The sequence below is a fragment of the Salarias fasciatus genome, chromosome 23 (genome assembly GCF_902148845.1).
Source record: "Salarias fasciatus chromosome 23, fSalaFa1.1, whole genome shotgun sequence".
NCBI lineage: Eukaryota > Metazoa > Chordata > Actinopteri > Blenniiformes > Blenniidae > Salarias > Salarias fasciatus.
Genome location: NC_043766.1, coordinates 25,963,111 through 25,984,943, shown reverse-complemented (window position 1 = coordinate 25,984,943; position 21,833 = coordinate 25,963,111). Strand labels below are relative to the sequence as shown.

The following is a 21,833-nucleotide window of genomic DNA, read 5'->3' as shown; positions in this document are numbered from 1 at the left end:
GTGAGTTAAACTACAGGAAACTGCCTGTGCTCTTCACTTGAAGGATTTCTGCCACATTCATGACTGAGGCAAAGTGTAGGATCCGCTGGATAGAGATTTGGCGTCGCTGACTGGACTCATAAGTTCCGATCCAATGAATTTACGTCCTTCATTCAATGATTCAAGCATTATTCCTCCACCTATGTGATAGAGCTTTAATGTAGAACGCAGTGTTGTGGCGTGGAGTTGTTTGTTATCCAGCATAACTTAAAGTTGATCACCTCTCTTCATGGTGTCAGCATCTGCAAATCTAACCTCAGAGATGTTTCTTGCAGTGTAAATCATCTACACAGCGAGAGACGACTTTGCAGGTAGTACGTGATGCATATTCTAAAATCGATGACATATCAAAGCCAAAACCTTTCTGAATGCCACAATTGTCCCCTTTGAATAAATAATTAATATATATATGATGTGGTGAGTGGGGAAGTGTTACTCCATTTTTTTTCTCCAAATTTTAGATGTTCTGCTTTGACGACAGCTGTGTTTACTCATTCCATTTCTCAATCAGCTCCATGAGGTTGTTTCCTCGACTTCTTGTCTTAATTTCTTGCATATTCTGGCTTGTTTGATACCTTTTTGTTTACTTCATAGGTCCCTAATCTGCTGCATATTTCCATACTCTGTTACATGCTTAGATGTGTGTTTATGCATATATATATATAAATCCAGAGGATGCAGGCTCCAGTATTGGTTAGCATTACACTGACTGCATTCAGGTGAGTTGTAGTAAAGGTATGTATGACTCATTTGTGCATCTCTGTCCTTCCTTCCATCTCTCTCACTTTTTTTTCTCTCACACACTCGGCCTGCTGCTGTACACTGTGTGTCTTTGTAGCTCCTTTTCACCCCGCCAGCCTCAGTCTGACACAATAATCCCACCTATCCTCTTTCTCTCAGCTGCAATGCTCCACTTAAGTCCCTTCTCTCAATAACTTATTTGACCTCCTCCAACCTTCGCCTTTTATACTTTCTCTCGCCTGTGTTTTTTTCTTTCTTTCATCCTTCACTCTTTCCTCTGCTTGCCTGTTTTAGGGCATTCCTTTGCTGAGGAATGAACCATGGTGAGAAGAACGAGTCGGCCTTCTCTGTGACAATGCGGAGTTGGACCAGCCCCCACAAGCAGACTCCCGTGAGGCAGCATGTCAGAAATACAAGTCATATCCTGACATATCCTGATTACGCTCTCTGCAGCGAGGCCGAAGACCCGTTGCTGTTCCAACCCTTTCAGGAAAAATAAAGCGTTCCACCGAGCGCTGCTGATGAGAACTGGGCAGAATGAAAGCGGAGAGTTGAATCTACTCACGTTGACACCTTTAGGCCCTGGGCTGCCTTGTGGTCCAGCTGAGCCCTGTGAGAAAGGAGAGACTCAGGTGAGGAGGACCTTTGACACAGCATCCAGCAGAATATCCAATCTGCACACTGAACTCCTCAGACCTGATTAGAGGAAACGCTGGCCGCATGTATTCAAATGATGCTTTACAGAAAGTATGTTGCATTTATACTTGAAGTTACTGTTTCTGCTTTCTCACTGTTGACTTTATTAGAAGTGAAAAAAAAAATGCAATTACAGTTTTATATCCTGATTTAGTCTGAACTGCACTTCATTGCAAACTCAGTTTCCAGTACAGGATGGTTGGCAACTGTTGACCAGTTAAATGCAAAGCAAACATGAGCATGTGTGTGTATCCAACAGCAGGAAGCACTGTGATGATTGGCTGTGCACGCTCTTGTTTTTTTGGAAGTTTTTTTTTAATTTATTTATTCATTTTCTTAGCAATTGAGAGTCAATTAAAAAAATGTCAGAGAAATTATTTTTGTGTTTTTCACTGCACCTGCCTGCCAGGGTAACCTGCAGTCCCAGCTTCCCCGGGAGATCCTGGTATGCCCTGCAGAGGAGAGCGAGCGAGAAAGAGAGAGAGAGAGAGAGAGAGAGAGAGAGAGAGAGACAGAGACAGAGGCAGAGAGAGAATGAATGAACAGTGAATAGGGAGATTAGGTGGATGGATAAAGTGAAAGAGGAGAAACTCAGACTTCGACCAGCACTGCTGGAGGAATAAAACAACCACTGTTCATTCCAGTCCACCCTGTCCACTAACTGTGGCTTTCTGCACCACCCAAACCCACCCATTGTTTTAGCCCACTGTAAAGCGACTCGTTACTCTTTAGCTCTTCAAAAAGCCGAGAGAGACCAACGGACAAGGACCCAGAGACCAGACAGGACAGCTAACGTCCATCTGGCTCCTGTTTCTGGGTGCAAATAGTACAAGCATGTGTGCAACTACAATACCACAAAATGTGGAGACTTACTCCAAACTCAACCATAACTACTGGCTGCCCAACCATTGCCCATAATCAACACTAACGTAACTACAGCCTGACCCTGAAACACGTCTTTACCTAAAAATGTATTGACTCTCCTCACAGGAATCGCCATCTTTGTCCCCCCCGGAGGCAATCCCATCAATCAAGTTCAGTTCCACAACAGTATAGGTAAACTGGGCCACACATTAGCAGACTCGCACTGTGTTTTCATGCCTTTGTATCAGTTACATCCGTTTCTTACAGACTTACTTTCAACTCTGTACGAGCAGCAACTGCTACTGTTCTAAACTAAGCTTCCCTTAAAACGCTGTCCTCCAGATTCTCCTTATCGGCAACTCAAAATGTTCAGGAAAATAGGATAAGTGACAGAGAGAAAAACCAGGCCACAAACACACATTCACACACAAAAAACTTACGGGATCTCCGGGCAGTCCTGGTGGACCTGGATAACCTTTGGCTCCCTTCAGAATTTAATAAAATAAACATTTTTAGTACATTTGATCATATGTAACATAATAAAAGAACGAAGAAATTAAAATGCTTTAATTTTAGGTGGTGCCGAAAATTTAATTGTTACTATTCGGATGCAAGCATATTGACATTCAGCAGGTCTTGCGAGCGCCACATTCACCATCTTAATTAAGCGTGTCAGTGGTGCTTACCTGCTCCTATTATTCGCTTTGACGTGATTACAAACAACAGATGTTTACAACTATAAAACTAGGTCAGGGCCTGGTCAGCATCTTTTTTTGGGGGGAGGCAACACAAGACCTCCTCCAGCAGAACCGCGGACTCTATCTCGCACTTCCGAGGTTGTGACTTATGGACCTTCACACTCAATAAAAGGCCCACATGGGGGTAAAGAGCACAGACCTTGAGCCAGTCATTTCCTCTGAAAATACCTGCTGGGGCACAGTTCATGCGCTTGGTAAATTATGTTCGGCTACTGCAAACACTAGCGTGGCCTCCAGGGAGGCAAGGTTAAGGTCAGCTATGTGGATACCAGACTAAAAAATTTCAGTAAGAGGACAACTGTATAGCTGGAGCCGGCGCGCGGCGGACTGAAGTCGATACTGTTTTTAGTGCAAAGTTCAGCCGAGATCATGAGTTCAGTGAAACAGCTCGACACATATCAAATAGCAGCATGGCCCTTTAAAAAGCGAGCCTCATAAATGTGAGGCAAGAAGTCAGGGGTCCTGAAGATTTGGGTCTGCGTTTATATTGATGGATGAGGGAAAGCTACCGGTTTTTCTTTAATTGGAAGCAGCGTCCATGAAATTTTCCTATTATAGGCATGACAATTGCTGGTGTGACAGAGGAGGCATGGGATATTACACACGTCATTGACACCCTGACCCCAGGCAGGGGGTGGGGGTGGGGGGGGGTTTCCACTTTCAGATGACCTTTGACCTTGACCTGAAAGCCTATCAGGTTTAAGCAAAGCAGCGGCACATCTCAGACATGAGCTACGACGCTCGGAGTGAGAGAAGAGGTGCAGTAACACAAAGTGAAGAGATGAAGGTATGCAAGTTTGATCTCTAACTGTGAGTGAAACCGATCACAGAAACAGGTTTCTTCAGTGACCGTTCCGTGGACAGAGAGGAAATGCCGCCATACTGAGCTGGACGCCGCTCCTTCTATAGCTCTACCACAGGGAAAATAAAATGTAGCTTCCTGATACTGTGATTAAAGTGAACGAAGCATCAGAAAAATATAACCTGCAGCTCTGACTAAACCAGAACTATTACACACAAATCGATGGAGAAACATGACTTACACTGATTTATTCACATACACACACTGTGCCTCACGTCAGACAGTAAATTCTACTTAAAATCTGTATTTTCCATCTTTTCAGAAAATATGCATTTTTGGTAGTGGCTGATCGTGCAAAAAAAAAAAAATTACGTGCTTTTACTTCTACGCAACATTCATGATACTGTTGCATTTTTTTCAATATTTTTCCATGAAAATATAAAATTGTAAACCTTTGTCTTTCAAGAAGCTTGATCACAATTCATTTATTGCTCTTTTAACTGGAATACTTTAATTTTAAACCCCTTCGCATCACCAGTTAGAGCCCACATAGAGAAACCTTTCCTAGTGAAATCTGAATGGAGACGGACTGCTTCACAGCTGTGCGAAAGGAAAAGCATAACACTGCCTCACTACATGAAATGATTCTACAGCCGCATGTTAACATCAGTTGACATAATACCTGCATAAACATCTTTCACTCCTGAAGCTCAAACACGGCTGACTTCACCATTACTTTAAGATGCAAATCCTACACGGAAAGGCGGCCTCAGCTCAAACCAGGATATTCTCACTGTGTGCTAACCACTGCACCATCAGGTAGCACATCAGCATATCTATAATATGTAGGGTTTATATCTACACAGTTATCATTATAAGGTTTTTAAAAGGAAGGAAAGAAATTATGATTATTGTATTGGTTCATCTTTATTTGAAAACACTTAATTAATTTGGTTTGACAACTCACGATGCGTCTCTTTTTTCTGTGTTGTGGTGAATATCGTTCTATCAAGCAGCTTTACAGGCAAAATCTTACCTGCAGACCTGGAAACCCGTCCGGTCCAGTCAGACCTGGTGGGCCTTTATCACCCTACAGAAACAAAAATGTGGGAGAGAAATGTTCACGCACATTTAATTTGTAAAATGAAGGCGACAAAAGCCACTACAATACTATCTTCTGATGAATGAGGGCACATGGAGGTGATTACAAACCAGATGGTAATAGAGTGTTCTGGTGTAACTCGCTTAACACCAAGTTACTCTCCTCTTGTGTCTATCTCAGATGATTACTGAGTAGCAATGATTCAAAAGGTTAAAAAAAACAATTTACGTTTGTCAGAGCAGGCGAGCGAGATGAGACGTCAAAAGGCTTTTTTAACCTTTAACTAATCCATTTACAATAAAAATTACTCTTTTAAATAAAAACAATACATAGAACAATATTTATGTATACTGAAAAGTCATGACGTGACAGAAATCAGTATGAAAAAAGCTGAGAAGCCCCAGTGATTGCTGACTGCTGACTTTATTCACATAAAATAAGAAAACACGTTTTTTGTTCAGTGTTAAAAGCGTTAATACTGAAATACATTATATGCTTTCTCAAAAATTAATTGTTTCTGTTTTTTTGGTCCTTTCCTTTTCTCTCTTTCTGTCCCCTCACCTTAACCGGAACAGCAGAAAGCCGCCACCTCTGAGCCTGGTCCTGCAGGTTTCTTCCTTTTAAAAGGGAGATTTTTCTTTCCACAGTCGCTTATGCTTGCTCATGTGGATCTGTTGGGTTTTCTCTGTATAAGTGGCTTGAAATGACTTTGTTGTACCTCGTTTTATATAAATAAAACTAAATTGAATTGCTTCAGATGCAACCCCAATTTTACATGTTGTACAATAAATGTACATTTTCTCACATCTATCTTACTACAGTAAGACGACTGACTGGTTTGAAATATGTGCTTCAACGTGTTTTTCATTTGGTAGCAAGTGATTGTTGCTCCTCTGGGGTTTCATATTATGAGTGCTCCTGATCCCTTCCACGTCCAGTGACTTTCTGCTACTTTTTCAATTCGCTTGTTGTAGTGAGGAAAAATCCCTGTTGTTTTCTATTTTAACCTGGATGATAGTCCTTTCCCCATTAACGACTTCGAAAAAACAAAACCAGAAAGTTTATTTCATGCCGTTAACAACTCCAGCGCAGAGAAGTCAATGCATTCTCAGGGGAACAATGTTTTGTTTTTGTGATTTTAATTGAAGAGCACACCTTCAAAATAGTTTTCACATGCTTGGACTAAAATATTATTGCTGATTCTATCGAGGCTGAAGTTTTATGGCAAAGTCAAATCATGCAAACTGAGAAAAATTGTGGTTTGTTTTCTTTTTTGTCTTTATGTGAGAGCAGCATGTGTCTATATTCTCAGAGTAGCTTAGTTAAATAATTTAGTTTAAATACAAATCTGTTGTTACTTTGTATTTGTCCTTTAGATCTTATGAAGGTATTTTCCATATTTGTATAAAGAGGCGAATGAGGGAAAGCGGCACCAGGTCGACGGTCACTTTCACGTGTAACCTCGGGATGCATATTGCATTCACACAAATGGTTTAGAGTCCAAGAGAATTTCAATATTAAATGTGCTGCACTCAGAAAACATCTGAAGGCTGTTTACTTTCTCATATGTTTTTCTTTGAGGATTCCTAAGAGTGTATCAAACTTACACATTTGGTTCTTAATTAGTTCAAGAGTTTGTAAAAAGTGTGGCTCATGAAAATCATTACCCTGGCATGGATTGAAAGAAAAGGAGACCAGCTGTTGTGTTGCCAAGCTATTCAGTTACAATGGCAGGGGTAAGAATTAAATAGAAGATATTCAGGGGGAGATTCTGGAGGATTTGAAAGGGAGGCCAACCTCTGGACCCTGCAGCTTATTGATAAAGCACCGTAAAAGATTCATATTTTGGAAAAAAAAAAAAAAAAAAAAAAAGAATTCCAAGTGAAAATCAAAATATAAATTTTCCATTGTTAAGTTACTAACAAGTTCAAGACAACGAAATAATAATCCATCACTTATTTATATCTATTATATTGTATGGATTATAGTAAACCTTTATTAAGCCTTTGAAAGTATTTGCAAACTAAATTAGACACAAACCTCTGCCAGACAGCAAGAAATAAATGAGATACAACAATAGTACAATTATTTACTGAGCACCACAGGACAGATGCAGTGTAATGGACTAAAGTACATACATACAGTAAAAATGTTGAGAAAATCATCGAGCAGGAAGCCAGACAGAGCTGCCAGACTTTCAGCTTTCTTACCTTCTCTCCTGGCGGAGCCTGACCTGGTGACAGTCCGGGGTCACCCTTTGAACCCTGGAATACAAGCAGAGTCACTACGTCAGGATATCCTAAAAAACGTACTTTTACTTTTACTGTCTGTTCTTACACATGTAGACGTGTCGATCGTCATCAGGATGTTTATTCGTTTGGCAGCAGCATTATTTCACCAGGTATTTCTAAATACTTGTATAAACAGACATCACACACTCTCACTTGACGTGAATTTTGCAAAGAAAAAAAACTATCTTTAATTTGAACTTTAAGGTGAATCTCCTAATCACAGTCACACCGAAATAATTAATTTATCCAATGAACACATTAACAAACGGACCATCAGAATCATGATGCGTAAAATACATTTTCTACATTACTTGATGTGTGCATATCAAAAACATGCGCGTGCCTACCATAATCTGTACGTCCCTGTCCGCCACTCACTTTACACTATCCTCTCATTCAGTTGACTTTGCACTTCAGTGATGACAGAGGTTCATTTAAAAGTAGGATTTCCTGTAACAGCGATGTAGACGGAAAGGCTCCTGCTTGTAAAGCTATACGCTCTTTGGTCTCACTAGTTAAGCATTCCTTATGAGTACTAGAGCTCAGTGATTACAAACAGAACATTAGTTTTGATGACAATGATCTTCCTAGAGCAATAAAACCTGTGTTACAAACAAAGCTCTGTCACCGGGGAAGAGAAGCTAAATTAACTTGGAAAACTTCAGCCTCACAAGGGACTGGCGCCTGAGGTGGAGGTGAAGACAGAAGACACTTACAGGTCGATATATTCTTACACAAATCTCACTATGCACACCAAGAGTCAAAAGATCACGATTCCTCTTTCACCACGTTGTGTTACAACTATACAGGAACTCTTTTGTTCTCGTGAGCGCTCGATCATTGATAATGAGTAATTAAAAACAATAAAATACAAACACAAATACAATATAAGAGTGAGACTCTAGAACAGAATTAAACTGATGTAATGAGACTTACTTAAGATTAAGAATGATAAATACAAGCAGTATGATAGTGAGTGAAGAGCCTACGCCCTGACAGCGGGAGTGCAGAGCAGACTGAGGGCTCTAACTTTGCTGACTGCGCCGAATCCGCCCGCTGTCAGCGGAGCGCAAAGTGCGCCGTCGGCGGATAAAGTCAACGGGGCGTGTCCAGAAAATTGTCCCAATTTCGTGAACCAGGCGCAGTCACGCCTCCATCCCGCCCACCGGCGCAGGTGGCGCAAGAGAGAGGAGAGAAAGTGGGTTTAACCCAGCTGAGCGCAATTTGACCAATCAAATGAACACCTCTCCTTTTTTTCAAAGAAGGACACTGCTACATTAACATGATGAAATACATTTTATTTCCTGGCCTCAATACTAAACCATAGTGAAGCAACAATGTATATGACTGCATTTTGAAATAAATAATCTCTTGTAGAGCTTGGGGAGCCAGACAAATGAAATAAAAATGCAGACACCCTGCATTTAGCGGCTACATACAGACTTTGTAGGGAAAGGGAAAATCTGTTTTTATTTGTGTGCATCATAACTCTTAAAGATACATTTGGGAAAGCACAAAGAATTACAGGTGCCAATCACTCAGCGCAGCTGCACAGCGGAGCTGGGTGAGTCTACTTAGGACTGCTGGTTCAGTTGTCATCAGATCGATGTCCTCTGAAATGATTCCCTGTAATTCCTATCACACACATGGCATTCCGGCCATCCCAGACGAAGGATAATCATTTATGAGAGAATGGTGGCGACATCTGCTATCTGCTCCGTCCTCCACTCTGCTTCACGTGTTGCCAGCATTCTTACCCCCCTCCAAAGGCCACTATGGTCAGCCAGGCTGTCATATGCAGTGTTTTTGCGCAGGAGCACACCAACAGGTTGCTTTTCTGTAATCTAATGCATTAGAAATTAAGGTAAAGAAACAAAATATTAAATCAAGTGGATCAGCAAAACGTCTGCCTCATATCTGCTTTATTAATGCCTAAAATCAGGTTTTAAAATGTATTGAACTTTTTACAGTGCGCATTTGCGCAGCGTACCTCTCATTCACACTCCGCGCACTCGTTTCCCTGATACACACGCACACACACGCCAACACACACAAAATAGTTGTATTATTAACTGTCAATAATAATCAAGAACATATTAAAATTAGTAAAATAAGTCTCCCCGGTTGCGCACCAGGACGGACACCTTCCCACACCGACCCGTCCTCACCCTGCTCATTTTATTCTGGGACTGCAGGCTCAACAGGACAAAGGTATTTATTCAGAAAATATGTTCGTTCTAAAATTAATTTTTGGAAACGAAAAATACATGGTTTGCTGTACTTTAATGGAGGATATAATATTTTACCTGAATCTGTAACTGGCACATCTGGAGACGCTGCAGTGCCCCTGCTGTCAATACCGTGTTCACTGTTGTGCTCAGATTTATTACATTAGTTTAAATAATAATAATAATAATAATAATAATAATAATAATAATTTTACACCATTTTATGTTATTATTATTTAGTTGTAAACTGACAGCAGCCTACAGTAATTCTCTACCTGGAGGTGACGCGTGAGCGCTTCCATGCGCCACTGCAGGTTCTACGCTGGACTGTACAGCAGCTGGAGGTCGGTCGGGTATTTTTGGGGCAGCAGCATTATATTTGTTTCGCTGTTTGTCCCGCGACTGTTCTGACTCTGATTCAGAACATTCCTCCTCTTCACTCCAGTCAAGATCGCTGATGTCCGACACGTCTCCGCCATCCGATTCCCCCTCACTGACCTCCTGTATCATTGCTAAAGCTTCTTCCACCTTATATCTCTTATTTATGCCTGTTTTTACTATCTTTCTTTTGGGATTTGCTTGATATTTTTGGTCATCTGTCTGATTGTCTGCTGTCAGAGCTAGCCCCCTGTTCAGATGCGCGCATGAACCAAAACAAATCAATCACAGAAGAAAAAAAAGCCCCGTGAAGTGCATCATTTTAATCAGTCTAATAATAATAATAATAATAATAATAATAATAATAATAAATAAATAAATAAATAATAAGTCTCACAGACCACTGTTGGCCTTTGGAGGTATAAATGCTTTGTAATATTATCTGTGTTATTGTTAGGACCTTATTTGCTTCAGAAAAACATACAAGACACATATTTAGGAAAAGTCAAAGAATTAGAGGACAGGGGAATTATTTTTAACAGATTTATTTGAATTCTAAAAACCCAAATGGTCTGTCAGATTGTCTTGGATGTTCTAGTGCTAAAGAAGATAATAAAAACAATTATGTGGTTCATGAGTGATTGTGTGTATCTTTCATGACACTGACAAGCTGTCAGTGTCATTAGATCCTCCACTCCCCAGCCTGCTCACACCTTCTGCACGAAACTATCACTGCGCCCAGCTGATTCTGTCGACCCCTCCCCCTGGTGCGCCGCCACGCCCATCTCGGCGCAAGTGCAGCGGACCTGCCAGACACCCTCTTCTGCGCCTGTCGAAAATAGGAATGCGCTGCCTCCGCCGCTGATCATCGCCAAGTTGCGCCGTCAATTTAGAGCCCTGAGAGTCTATTGTTCAAAAGTTTGGATGCCTGCTGAAAATGTTACTAAATAGCAATGTATATGTGCAAATTGTATTGCAGATATAGAAAAATAGCTGTAAATGTACAGATTTTAATAAGAATATCATTACATGCAGGAAAAAACTTGGTATTGCACACAAACACGAATGGAAATTGAGGCGCTTAGAGAACGACTCCAAAATCCATGAAGTGCTTCCGCCTTCATGAAAATGGAATATCGGCTGCATCTACGAGATTATTTAAAACTACTTGGAGAAATATATGTCAATTTGAAATGTGGAATGTCATTTATAACACTGGAAAATGTGACAGCGATGTTGAGAACACATTTGAGAAGGAGGTGTGAATCAGCTCAGACTATAGCAGAGCTGCGGCTGTTGTTTCCTCAGCCGGCACCAACAATTATATCTGGACTTTAAGATACTATCTCTGTCATGCTCTTTCTTTATTCTTAAGATTTTTTTCCATAATACCTGTGTAATTGCAAAAGAGGAAAAACAATCTTCTTTATTGGAGAAACAAGGTGATACCACTAAATAAAGTGTTGGAACAAAGCTGAACTCCACGTTATTTTTCCTCCCGACTATCAATACATTATAACATCCAGAGGAAAGACATTTTTTCCTCAATAAAACATCGAACACAGGAACAAAAAATCCTCTCCGCTATCATCCGGCTAAAAATAAAGTTTGAACTCCAACCAGTGCAGCGTCCACAGTTTTATGGAGTGTCGAAGCCACGCTGCCAGAAGACCGGCAAATAATTTCAGCACTGCTGCTTAATCTGGTGATCAAACTCGCTGTTGTCAACACTAAATATTGTGGTGAGGAACAGTTTCCTAATGCCAGCGGTTAAAAAGGAGGGGCCAGAAAAAGTATGTCATCCAGTAAAACTTCAATAAGCTTAGGATTTGGACATTAAGAAGAGACGCTAAACCATGAAAATCTCCAAATTCATCACAACAGTTGCAGAGCAGACAGCTTTATATAAAACCCAGGATTCATATTTTTATTATAGTTCATTCTTTTTAGACACCTCAGTTTCACATCTCCTCAAAAATCTCCAAGAAACACATAATGAACACTTGTGATTTTTGTTCCTCACATTATAATGGTGTTGTGTGATTTCTGTCTGTCACTACACTGCATGACACCTACTAAAATTAAGCTAGACTCCTTCTTTTCTCTATATTTTGAATTCAAGCACATGCTTTCTGTCTCTGAGTTGTCTGTCGTTAGTACTGTCCATCTGCCGAAACAAATTTCAGCCCTTGAGGATCAAACTTGGATGAATCGGGTATAGAAAAGAGATGAATTGATGAATGAATTTTTAAGCATGTTTGACAGATTCTCTTTAACAGCTGTCCATACTCACTCCAAACAGGTACTGCTTCTTGGTATTTTGAGCATTATATTTCCATAGCTTTGACTGACAGCCAGCAAGGCATGCTAAGGATGAAGGGTGAGAGAGCAGAAATTTAACCACAACATAAAGTCCAAGTCCCTTCCTGTTTGAAATAACAGTCACCGGTGCAAGGAACAGATTGGCAGGTCCTTTAAAAGTAACAAGCACATCGTCATAACATCTCAGGCTGAGCTGAGGCTCAGTATCGGGGACTATATCCCTTTGTATGTGTCCTAGAAACCAAACAGTTCAACAAGAGCTATTTTCCCAAACTGAGACAAAAAGCCCCTCAATCCCTTTCCTGCCCTCACAAAGGGTTTTGGGGGCTGAGGCTGACTCACCGACAGGTCACTGCAGTATTAGATACACTTTGTTTTCGTCCAAATGTTTGTGGGTGTATAGCCTGAAGAAACAGATAGGCAGCTTAGGATTTCATAACAGCCAAGCTGTGAACCCCAGCGAAATATGAACAGGGTCAGGGGTGATGGAGAACAAACCCATGTCAGTGTGCTGTATGACTAATCTGAGTGGGTATCCACATGTTTCACATCCTATCATGACGGGGAAAAAGTTGAACACTCGCTTGTCCTTTGTTTCTGCTCGAACAGCATGTTGATTACGTGTCCTATGAGGCCCGTTGGGGGAAGAGTCTCCACGTCACTTACAGATTCCCATTTTCTATCTGGTACCTTGCTGCAAAAAAGCTCTCTAAATGCTTCCTTTCTCCGCCTTTTATGATATCAACATCAGGGCTAATGACGCAAGACCAGCATGTTTTTGCCCTGTAGTGACGGCCGGGGTCATAACAACAGAGGCTTGGGGTATATAATTTAATCCGACCACCCTTGTCTCTTCCTGCCCATTCGAGTTGCACTGTGACAAATTCCTGACCCGTTATCATCAAACGCCACCTACATCTGGCTGTGTTTGATTCAACGCTGCCGGCACAAAGCACCAGTGTCTTCAGACGCTTTAATTGAAGCCCTTTACCATCCAGTAAAACATCTTTACTGCAACACAAAAGACTGCTGTAAGAGTGCAGAGATTTCAGGGATTATTCAATGATTTGCTGGCATCACTGAAATATTTGACTCAGGAGACAAACACAAGCTGTAAGGGCTTCTTGCTGTGGTCTACAACTATGCCTGCATGTCAGCACCAGAGGTCGATGCATGATAAATTCAACAAGGAAAGATTTCTTTTATGACTACTTATTGAAATGATTTCCTTCTTTTTCCACTGGAGTCCCATTACTCACACTGGACATTTTCAAAAGCTTAGATTTATTCAGGCACTGTATGGTGGTTTGGCAGTAAGGACGGACGATTCCTGGTAAGATTCTGCACAATTTCTCATAGGTGTAAACAAGCATCTCTCTCTCTCTCTCTCTCTCTCTCTCTCTCTCTCTCTCTCTCTCACACATCTTCCTTCATTGGACTCATTGGACTGGCAGACACAGTGTGGATAGCTTAGTTAATATATCACAAGATATATCAGTATAGAACCTTGGAACCACACAATGCAAAGTCAGCTGACAGTAATTTTACAAGCAATATTAACTTACAGCAACTATTAAGACAACTCAGAGCCGGCCCGGGCTTGTTAGGCGCCCTACTCGAGCCCAAGACGAGCACACCGTCTGAGCGGGGGGGGGGGGGGGGGGGGGGGGGGGCATACTGCTTGAATGGAAAGTTGTAGCCGTGAATATCAGCCTGACAGTACAGGTGTGGCAAACGCTTTTCAGCAGCTTATCATTGATTTTCAGTCTTATCCAGCACCTATGTTCACTCACACCAACAAAGAGTCTGATCCGAAAAATAAATGAGTGTAAAAGAAAAGTTTCAATGTATCACCCCTGACCAGTGTTAGCCTTTCTGAGGCACGCTTTCAGATTCTGACCACTGCACAAACACAAGCTAATAGGAGATGGTTATGTTTCATCAGCAGACACTCACCTTTGGCCCAGGTGGTCCAGGCTGTCCTGGGTTTCCGTTGGGACCAGGGGGACCCTACAAGACATGCAAAAACACATCATGTCAAATTACTGCTCACAGATTTCTGGAATCTTTTAAGATCCATTATAAAACTGCTAAATGGAGGCATCCTGGTGAAGCAAGAGCTGCTATAGATTTAGCATCCTTTTGGATTGCATAAACAAAGACTTCACAATGAAGTGTGTTTTTATTGTATGACGTTTACGCCCAATGCAAAACCTGTGAGCAACACAGTCAAGCTGTGAATGTACAACACATGCCTACACCTACTTGAGCAAAGGCATTTGCAAACATACAAACACATGCCATAAATCTGCTGCGTTCCTGCACAACTGCATCCCTGCAGCTCGCCAGCCAAGCAAGCTCTGCACCACGAGAACTTTCAGAATCTTTCACTGTCACTTTAAATGTCAGAAATTGGAGCCAATTGCCTTCAGGAAGAGAAAAAAAAAAAAAAAAAAAATTCACATTTTCGAATGTGTTGGTAGAGACGGTATCAAGTGTGATGTAACAGTCTTCAGTCTTTTTTCCTTCCTATTTGAACTGTAAAGCACTTTGGTCAACCTTGGTTGTTTTTAAATGTGCTACGTAAATAAATTTGACTTGACTTGACTTGAGCAAATCTCTGTGGTTGACAGATATTTAATCATCTTTTTTTCCATTGTGAATTGTGAACATAGTCAAGCAGAGTTCAACTGCAGCTCGTACCTCCATGAAGGGTTTCGCTGTATGTATTCTGCCGCTTTCACCAGATACAGAGTCAAATAACGTTCAAAGCAAGGCTGTCTGTCTCACATCAAATGATGGGCCCTTGGTTTAAAGGATCAAAGTCAGATAATAATAACAATTTAAAGCATCATAATGAGCCTGCTGCTCTGTGCTGACACAGCAGACACAGCCCCAGTTCACCAGCCTTCAGTTTTCCACCACATAATAATCCCAGGCCTGACTCTGTTTCCACTTTATGACTTAGCCGATGGGGTTAAGATTATGTTCTGCAAGAGTCATGTGTTTCCAAAGCATTTTACTAGGAGACACGCTTTACCGTATGCCACATCTCTCTGTCTACCAGCCTGTCTGCCTGCCTTCAAGCATGCTTGTCATGTTCTCTGTTACAAGGCAGATGGACAAAAGAAAACAAAAGACAGCCGTGCTCTTATTTTTAATGGGACCAGTCTGTTGGCACAGCGAGCACAAGGGCTTAAAAACACAGGGTCAGCTGGACATGAGCATAAATCTTGCTCAAGTTTTTCTGCAGCTGATGTGACGTCATCTCGCTTAAAAGAAAGAAAAAAAAAAAGTAAAAGAAAGACGAACCCAATAGCAATAAAACACCATCACAGGGACCATCACATTTTCTCCCGTTAACGTTGCAATCCTTGTCTACCAGAATCATTAAATCCTGTCTGGTGCAAACCACTGTATGGTTTTCAAGCATCTGATGATCATTAACAAAAAAATTACTCTGTTTTGTCTGGATCATCGTCATATTGTCTCACTGGTTCTTCACACGCACTTTAAACAATGCAACCTCCTCTGCTTTGAAGGGCTCTGATTATTCACAAGGAAAGAAACACTAAAACAACTAAAAGCTTCATCTGCATGCTGCTTTGAGCCAACACAATACACACTTTGAAAAAAGACAATATAAAGGTTTACAGAGGACAAAAAGACAGGAAATCACCAATTTCAACAAACATAACCATGCAGAAATCTGCAGACTGAACTCATGACATTGGCCCAGAAGTTTAAGCACAACACTTCTCTGCTGAACATCACGAAACACTACAGTGGCAGAACTTTAGAGACAATCCTGACAATCAAACAGTAATCTACCAAAAACATATTCTCTTACTTTGGTGCCCAATACAAAACGCTTCCAAGATGCAAAGAGAGTAAACCATTATGTTGCCACACTACTAATAATCACTTGTCACTAACACTGAAGATTGGCTCTGGGATGACATTCTCAGACCTACAATTTCATGCATAATCAGGTTTATTGTATGTCTTTCATTGAAATGTTGGGGGTATTACACTCCCTGAGTTAAATTAGGCGTGGTGGTGTTGGTGTGAAGGGAGCATAAAAGCCACGACAATGAACGTATGCACACACACACACACACACACACACACACACACACACACACACACACACAGCCCCTCTAACACATGTGGTATGTGTATTCATTTAATAAAATGTGTCTTGTTCTGTTTAAAGATGCCTTGAGGCCTTGTGGCATGATCGCAGCATTGCATCATGACAGGCTTGGCGGTTGCAGTCAGAGCAGCCTGCAGATCAGAGCTGAGACATACCCGGTGCGATCAATGGCTGCTGCCGTTTGCAGCTGGAACAATTTGGTGATATCTCCACCATTCTCAAAGAAAATTATCTCATAGCGGTATGCTTTCACAAACAAATCCTTATTCCTGGGTTTAATCACACTAACCACAAACATATCAGAGCATCTCTCCCAGCAGTCTCTGATGGGAGTATACATATTGGTAAAACACAAATGAGCGATGTTTGACATAAGAGACAGAGTATCTAAAGGTTTTTAAAGTGGAAATCCATCCATCCATCCATCCATCCATTTATTCATCCATTTGATACTGGTAAAAGTTTTGTTTACATTACATGACTTTTAAAAAGATTATGTTTCCACTTTCTTAAAACAGTCACTTTTATAACATACGTCTTCAACATAAAACTAATTTTGCAGTTGCTCTTAATTATTGGCATGTTCAGTATCACGATCGCAAAATACATGCAAACACTGGAGAAACGTGCTTTCTGAAGAATTACACCCACTTTATGGCATACTGCCTGTGAACCATCGCCTTTGTAGAGATTACTCACCCGAGAACCTCTTTTTCCTGCAGGACCAGGTAAGCCAGGGGGACCAGGAGGACCCTAAACGAGACACAGAGGGACAAGGAGAGGAAGAAGGGAATGTTGCAGAGAGAGAGAGAGAAAGAGAGAGAGAGAGAGAGAGAGAGAGAGAGAGAGAGAGAGAGCATGAGGAAAGAGGAAAAAAAGGAAAGACAGATAAAGTATGTTAATGGCAAGCAATAACTTGTAGTTCACTGTCCAGGCCTCTGCAATGATGAGTATGTGCTATATTTATGTAACAGCTATGGAGTTCAAAGAAAGCAGCCAAGTGTTTTCAGCTAAAAGCTTTATTAAGAAAGCTCTGAGCTGAGGGGTCAAGTTACATTCTTAGGACAAGGCAAACACCAGCGGCCTTTTGCTCAACCTGTGCAATTAATTCAGTTATTTTAAAAGGACATAATATGGTGGATTGTGGATTACATGTACTAATACTATTACAACTCAACCTTAATTATGTTTTTATTATTGAACATAAACACAACTCATTAGATAAATGAGCATTCATATTAGCAGTCTTAATAATGCTGACGCCTTCAGTGGGACGATTTGCTGACTCGTGTATTTGTTCTGCCATCAGACTTCATAATATACTTGTCAGGTATTGTAAACCTGAAGACCCTGCTTTGTATTTTTTAAATCACATGCTGCATTGTGGTTGTTCTGGTCTTCATGTTTGTTACTTAGATGCACCGTATCCCAAAACTGACTGTTTGTCTCTAGTTGTCTGAATGTCTCTGTTTAAATCCAATTTATTCCCATAAAATCTTATTGTTTCTCCTTTGAATGACTACTGATGGTAAGAGGAAGTATTAGTGACTTTTATTTCACCAAAGCAGGACTGAAGCATTAAATTCAGTATTAAGGCGTGTGCCTAAACAGTGTAGAAACACTGACTATGTTATATTACAAGAGGGATATCTCAAAGTTTGTGCCTAGTGGATTTTCCAAACGGATGGAAATGTTCAATGTCAGAGGAAGTGACCCTTGGATGAGTTCAATACTGAAGGACTGGACTTCTTCAAAAATGTTATCACAAGAGACAAGATATGAGTCAACCAGTTTTCTGCCAGATACACACATTCGAGTTACAAGAAGCACTGGGTTTTATTCTTATTCATCTGAGGAGCAGAGAGAGTCTCACAATTAACAGCCAGACCTAATCTTCTGACACCAAAACGAAAAAAGGAAACCTTTAGGAAGAAAACCTCATGAATAGACAATTACAATACAATAATGCAACACCACAATCTATCACTGTACACAAGCCTGTTGACCCACAATGGGGTCTCTGGAGGTACCTCATCCACTGCACCACTGATTTGGCATTTTCAGACTTTTTTATATTTCAACTGATAAAGATCAACCTTCAGTTTCATTATGATATCCCGATAAAGCTAAATCATTTGTAACATTAATTTTCCAGCTTGTTTTAATACTGTAGTTTAACAATGATTTAAATATAACAATGAATCATGTTGAACAGCAGCTTTGTCGGTCTGTTGGTAAACGTGTGGCTACGGGTATGTTACTGTTTTCACATTTCCTTTTGTTTATGTCCATTCTCTTTACAGCTTACAGAAATGATTAATATCTGAATACTTACCGAGAGCAGACTCCAGGGTTGATAGAATTCAACATAATTCCAGCGTCCTGGTCCCTCTTTACTGATATTATTAACCTCGCCTCCTACAATCTTGTCACCAGGTCTTTTTTAATTTTACTTACATTTTAATCAATTTTGGCCATTTCACACCAGAAAAGCCTCACGGAAGCTACAGTTCCACAGACGTTATAGCGTAGTTGTCTAATTAGCACAATCCCACATGACCCCACAAACTTTTAGTAAAGATATACCACTGAGATGTGATGTTCTTCAACTGTCACTGGTCAATGATTTGGTTGGTCCGCATTTATTCATATGATTTATTTTTTTTTTATATGTTGCCTTTGTTTGATGTGATGAATCCATATGTATTCAGATCTGAGGTTATTACCTAATATCCCTCTCTAATAACTCTCAATAAATCTATGAATCCACAGAAATAACCTTTTTAAAGTCCACAGAGTAAATGTGCATTACCTATTTTCATTCTCTTCCCAAATGTCAACCGAATGAACATATTTCATTGTGAAAACACAAAGGTACAATAGTAAATAAATATAATTTATGTTCGTTTCAACGACTGGTAAATGCCAGATACTTCATTTGTACTTTGACAAAATCTGGCTTACTCACCAGAACATTTCCACATAAACATTTTACAAGGTGTCTCTCAAGTGGTTAGCTTCCAAAGTTTATCTGAAGAGCTCCTAAAAATGCACCGGCATGTCTGTTCTCATCCAAAGTCAGAATGATGGGACAATGGAAGCCTTTCAAAAAGGCTTTCAAATACAACCAGTTAAAAGTTAACAAAACAAACAATAAATCACTAACACTTTTTAAAGCAGAGTTCATCATGTTGGAAATGAGATGCTGAATAGGCTAATAAAAGGTCAGTGGACTGTTCTTAAAGCATGCAGTTTTACTGCTTTTGCAGTCGCAACACACAATTTACAAGATGATTTTCATTCGCCCATTTGACCACAAAGAAAATGCATTAAACTCACACACCACTGGGAAAAGCTTCAATACGCTAAGATCAGACCAACAAACTGAGCCAGAGCCACATGTGTTTAATGCATGTGTAGTTGAAAAAGATAAGTCAATCATGAGTCCGCAATTACAAACGATATCTCTTACTTACATTCATGTCTTAACAATGTCTTTTGCTTTATTGGATCACTAATGATAACAGTAATAAACTCACTTGAAATCAGAAAACATACTGGAGGTCAGAGTAAAAATATCTGAACCACACTTTTAGCCAAATTCAGATCTATGTGTTGTAACAGAACATCATCCATTTCATTCTAGCATCAGATTTCATTCTGTGTTTGTGAAAGCTGATCACAAACAAAACACATGTAAACTGAAAATGTAATCTATTTGTGTAAATGTGCACTTCCATCTCTTGTAACTTTGTTTCGTATTTTGGTGTGTATAGGTCAATGACAGCAGTGACACTGGAGTCATTTATCTGCACATCTGCAGGTGTGACTTGTTGGTCTTTTCCCCTTTGTCATGTGAATGCTAATAAATAAAAAATCTAATTCTCCTGTTAGTTTTCCAAGTTCCTAGCTGCATGAGTGGACAGTTACACTTAGCAGGAAGCTGAGGAATCCAGATAAACCTCCAGTGTTTGAGAAAAATATTTGGACACGTGATTAATTCCCAAAACAGACGCTAATATTTGGATCTGTGTTTTTATTATATCATATCACACGAGGACAGAGATGGACTACAGCTTGCATTATTGAATGACAATTTCCATCGTCAAATACCACTAAGCCGTCCCCAGAGAAAGGCCTTGATATTTGCTGAAGAATATGCTGGGGTGCTGTGGAGCATCTCTATCCCCTGTCAGAGTAGTAAGTAGGCACAGAGGGGGACATGAATAAAGAAACATCTGTTTGTTCCTCTGGACTCCCACACACACATGGAAACTGTGAGCACACCACCGCCTTCACCACAACAGCAGGGTCTAAACACGCCAAAGCAGTCATGCAGAAGAATGATAATATTCACATGTTTCATGCTAAAAAGACAGAGGTCAATTCTTCAAATCCAGGGACAGAATGAGTCATTTTTGCACTGTGTCAAGCTAAATCACCCCATGCACTGTTACCCCATTCCCATGGAACTATATGTGATCCACTACAGCTGATAATTGCAGATCAAGTAGCTTTGACTGTCTGAGGTCTTTAGCAGTCCTTCTTAACAGTTTAGACTTTCAATTTCATCATTTGTGTGATGAACGGAAAATGCCACATACTGCCTTAGCATCTCAGATCACTTTACATTTTCAATCACAATCACACACCAATGCCGATGGCTCATATGCAAGGTGCTTGACCTCCCAGCGGGTGCAATTTGTGTTTGAGTGTCTGAAGCATGGGTGCTTTGACAAATGCACAGGAAGGGGGATTCAACCTCCAACATTTGGTCTACTAGCTGAAGTAAATTGCGCCATAATCACGAGTACAACTGTTGTGATATGATGTGATATGATCTGCTTTCAGATCCAATACCAAGAAAAACCAGAGAAGCTATCACTGTCACCAATGCTATTGGTACTTTGTACAGGTGAGGGTAACCCAAAGGTTATGTGTTTATAGAAAGGATTTAATGCCATTTTCTTTCACATTACAGCAAAGCAATTAATAGATTTCCTCATGTTTTAATCATCATTTTCATTTCTGAACTAGTAAATGTGCCACAGAAATAAACAATTTAACATCAACATGAATTTCATTGAAAATACCAAAATGCTACATTTTTTTGTGGCGTCTTTCAGGGAAGAACTGTGAAAATATTTGTAATTATATGAAGATATCCCGGTAAATCTCACACTGTGCTGATTTTTCGATCCCTTTCTTTAAATGTTTAACTAAATGATAACATCTGTAATTATTGATATAATTTTGCCCATTTGATGTCTTGACATTGTAATCTTCATGTTATAATCTGTTTCGGTTGGAAAAGCTCCTTTGGCTATATGTTTTTTAAATACCTATACACTCAGGAACACAAACCTACCATAATAATCATCTGTATCTATAGATAGTAATGGAATTCTAAAGATCAACATTAGAACTTGAAAATCAATCCCAAAACACTCATGAAA

General features: G+C 40.2%; 1 protein-coding gene across 1 annotated transcript in view; it reads right to left on the bottom strand.

Moving 5' to 3' along the window:
- col24a1 (collagen type XXIV alpha 1 chain) overlaps positions 1 to 21,833 on the bottom strand; it is a 103,492-nt gene that overhangs the window by 62,406 nt on the left and 19,253 nt on the right. Inside the window, exons 4-10 of the mRNA XM_030083515.1 lie at positions 17,077 to 17,130; positions 14,178 to 14,231; positions 7,213 to 7,266; positions 4,937 to 4,990; positions 2,781 to 2,825; positions 1,875 to 1,928; positions 1,346 to 1,390 (exon numbers count right to left, since the gene is read on the bottom strand). Of these exons, the coding sequence (XP_029939375.1) occupies positions 1,346 to 1,390; positions 1,875 to 1,928; positions 2,781 to 2,825; positions 4,937 to 4,990; positions 7,213 to 7,266; positions 14,178 to 14,231; positions 17,077 to 17,130 (360 nt within the window). The remainder of the gene's footprint in view (positions 1 to 1,345; positions 1,391 to 1,874; positions 1,929 to 2,780; positions 2,826 to 4,936; positions 4,991 to 7,212; positions 7,267 to 14,177; positions 14,232 to 17,076; positions 17,131 to 21,833) is intronic.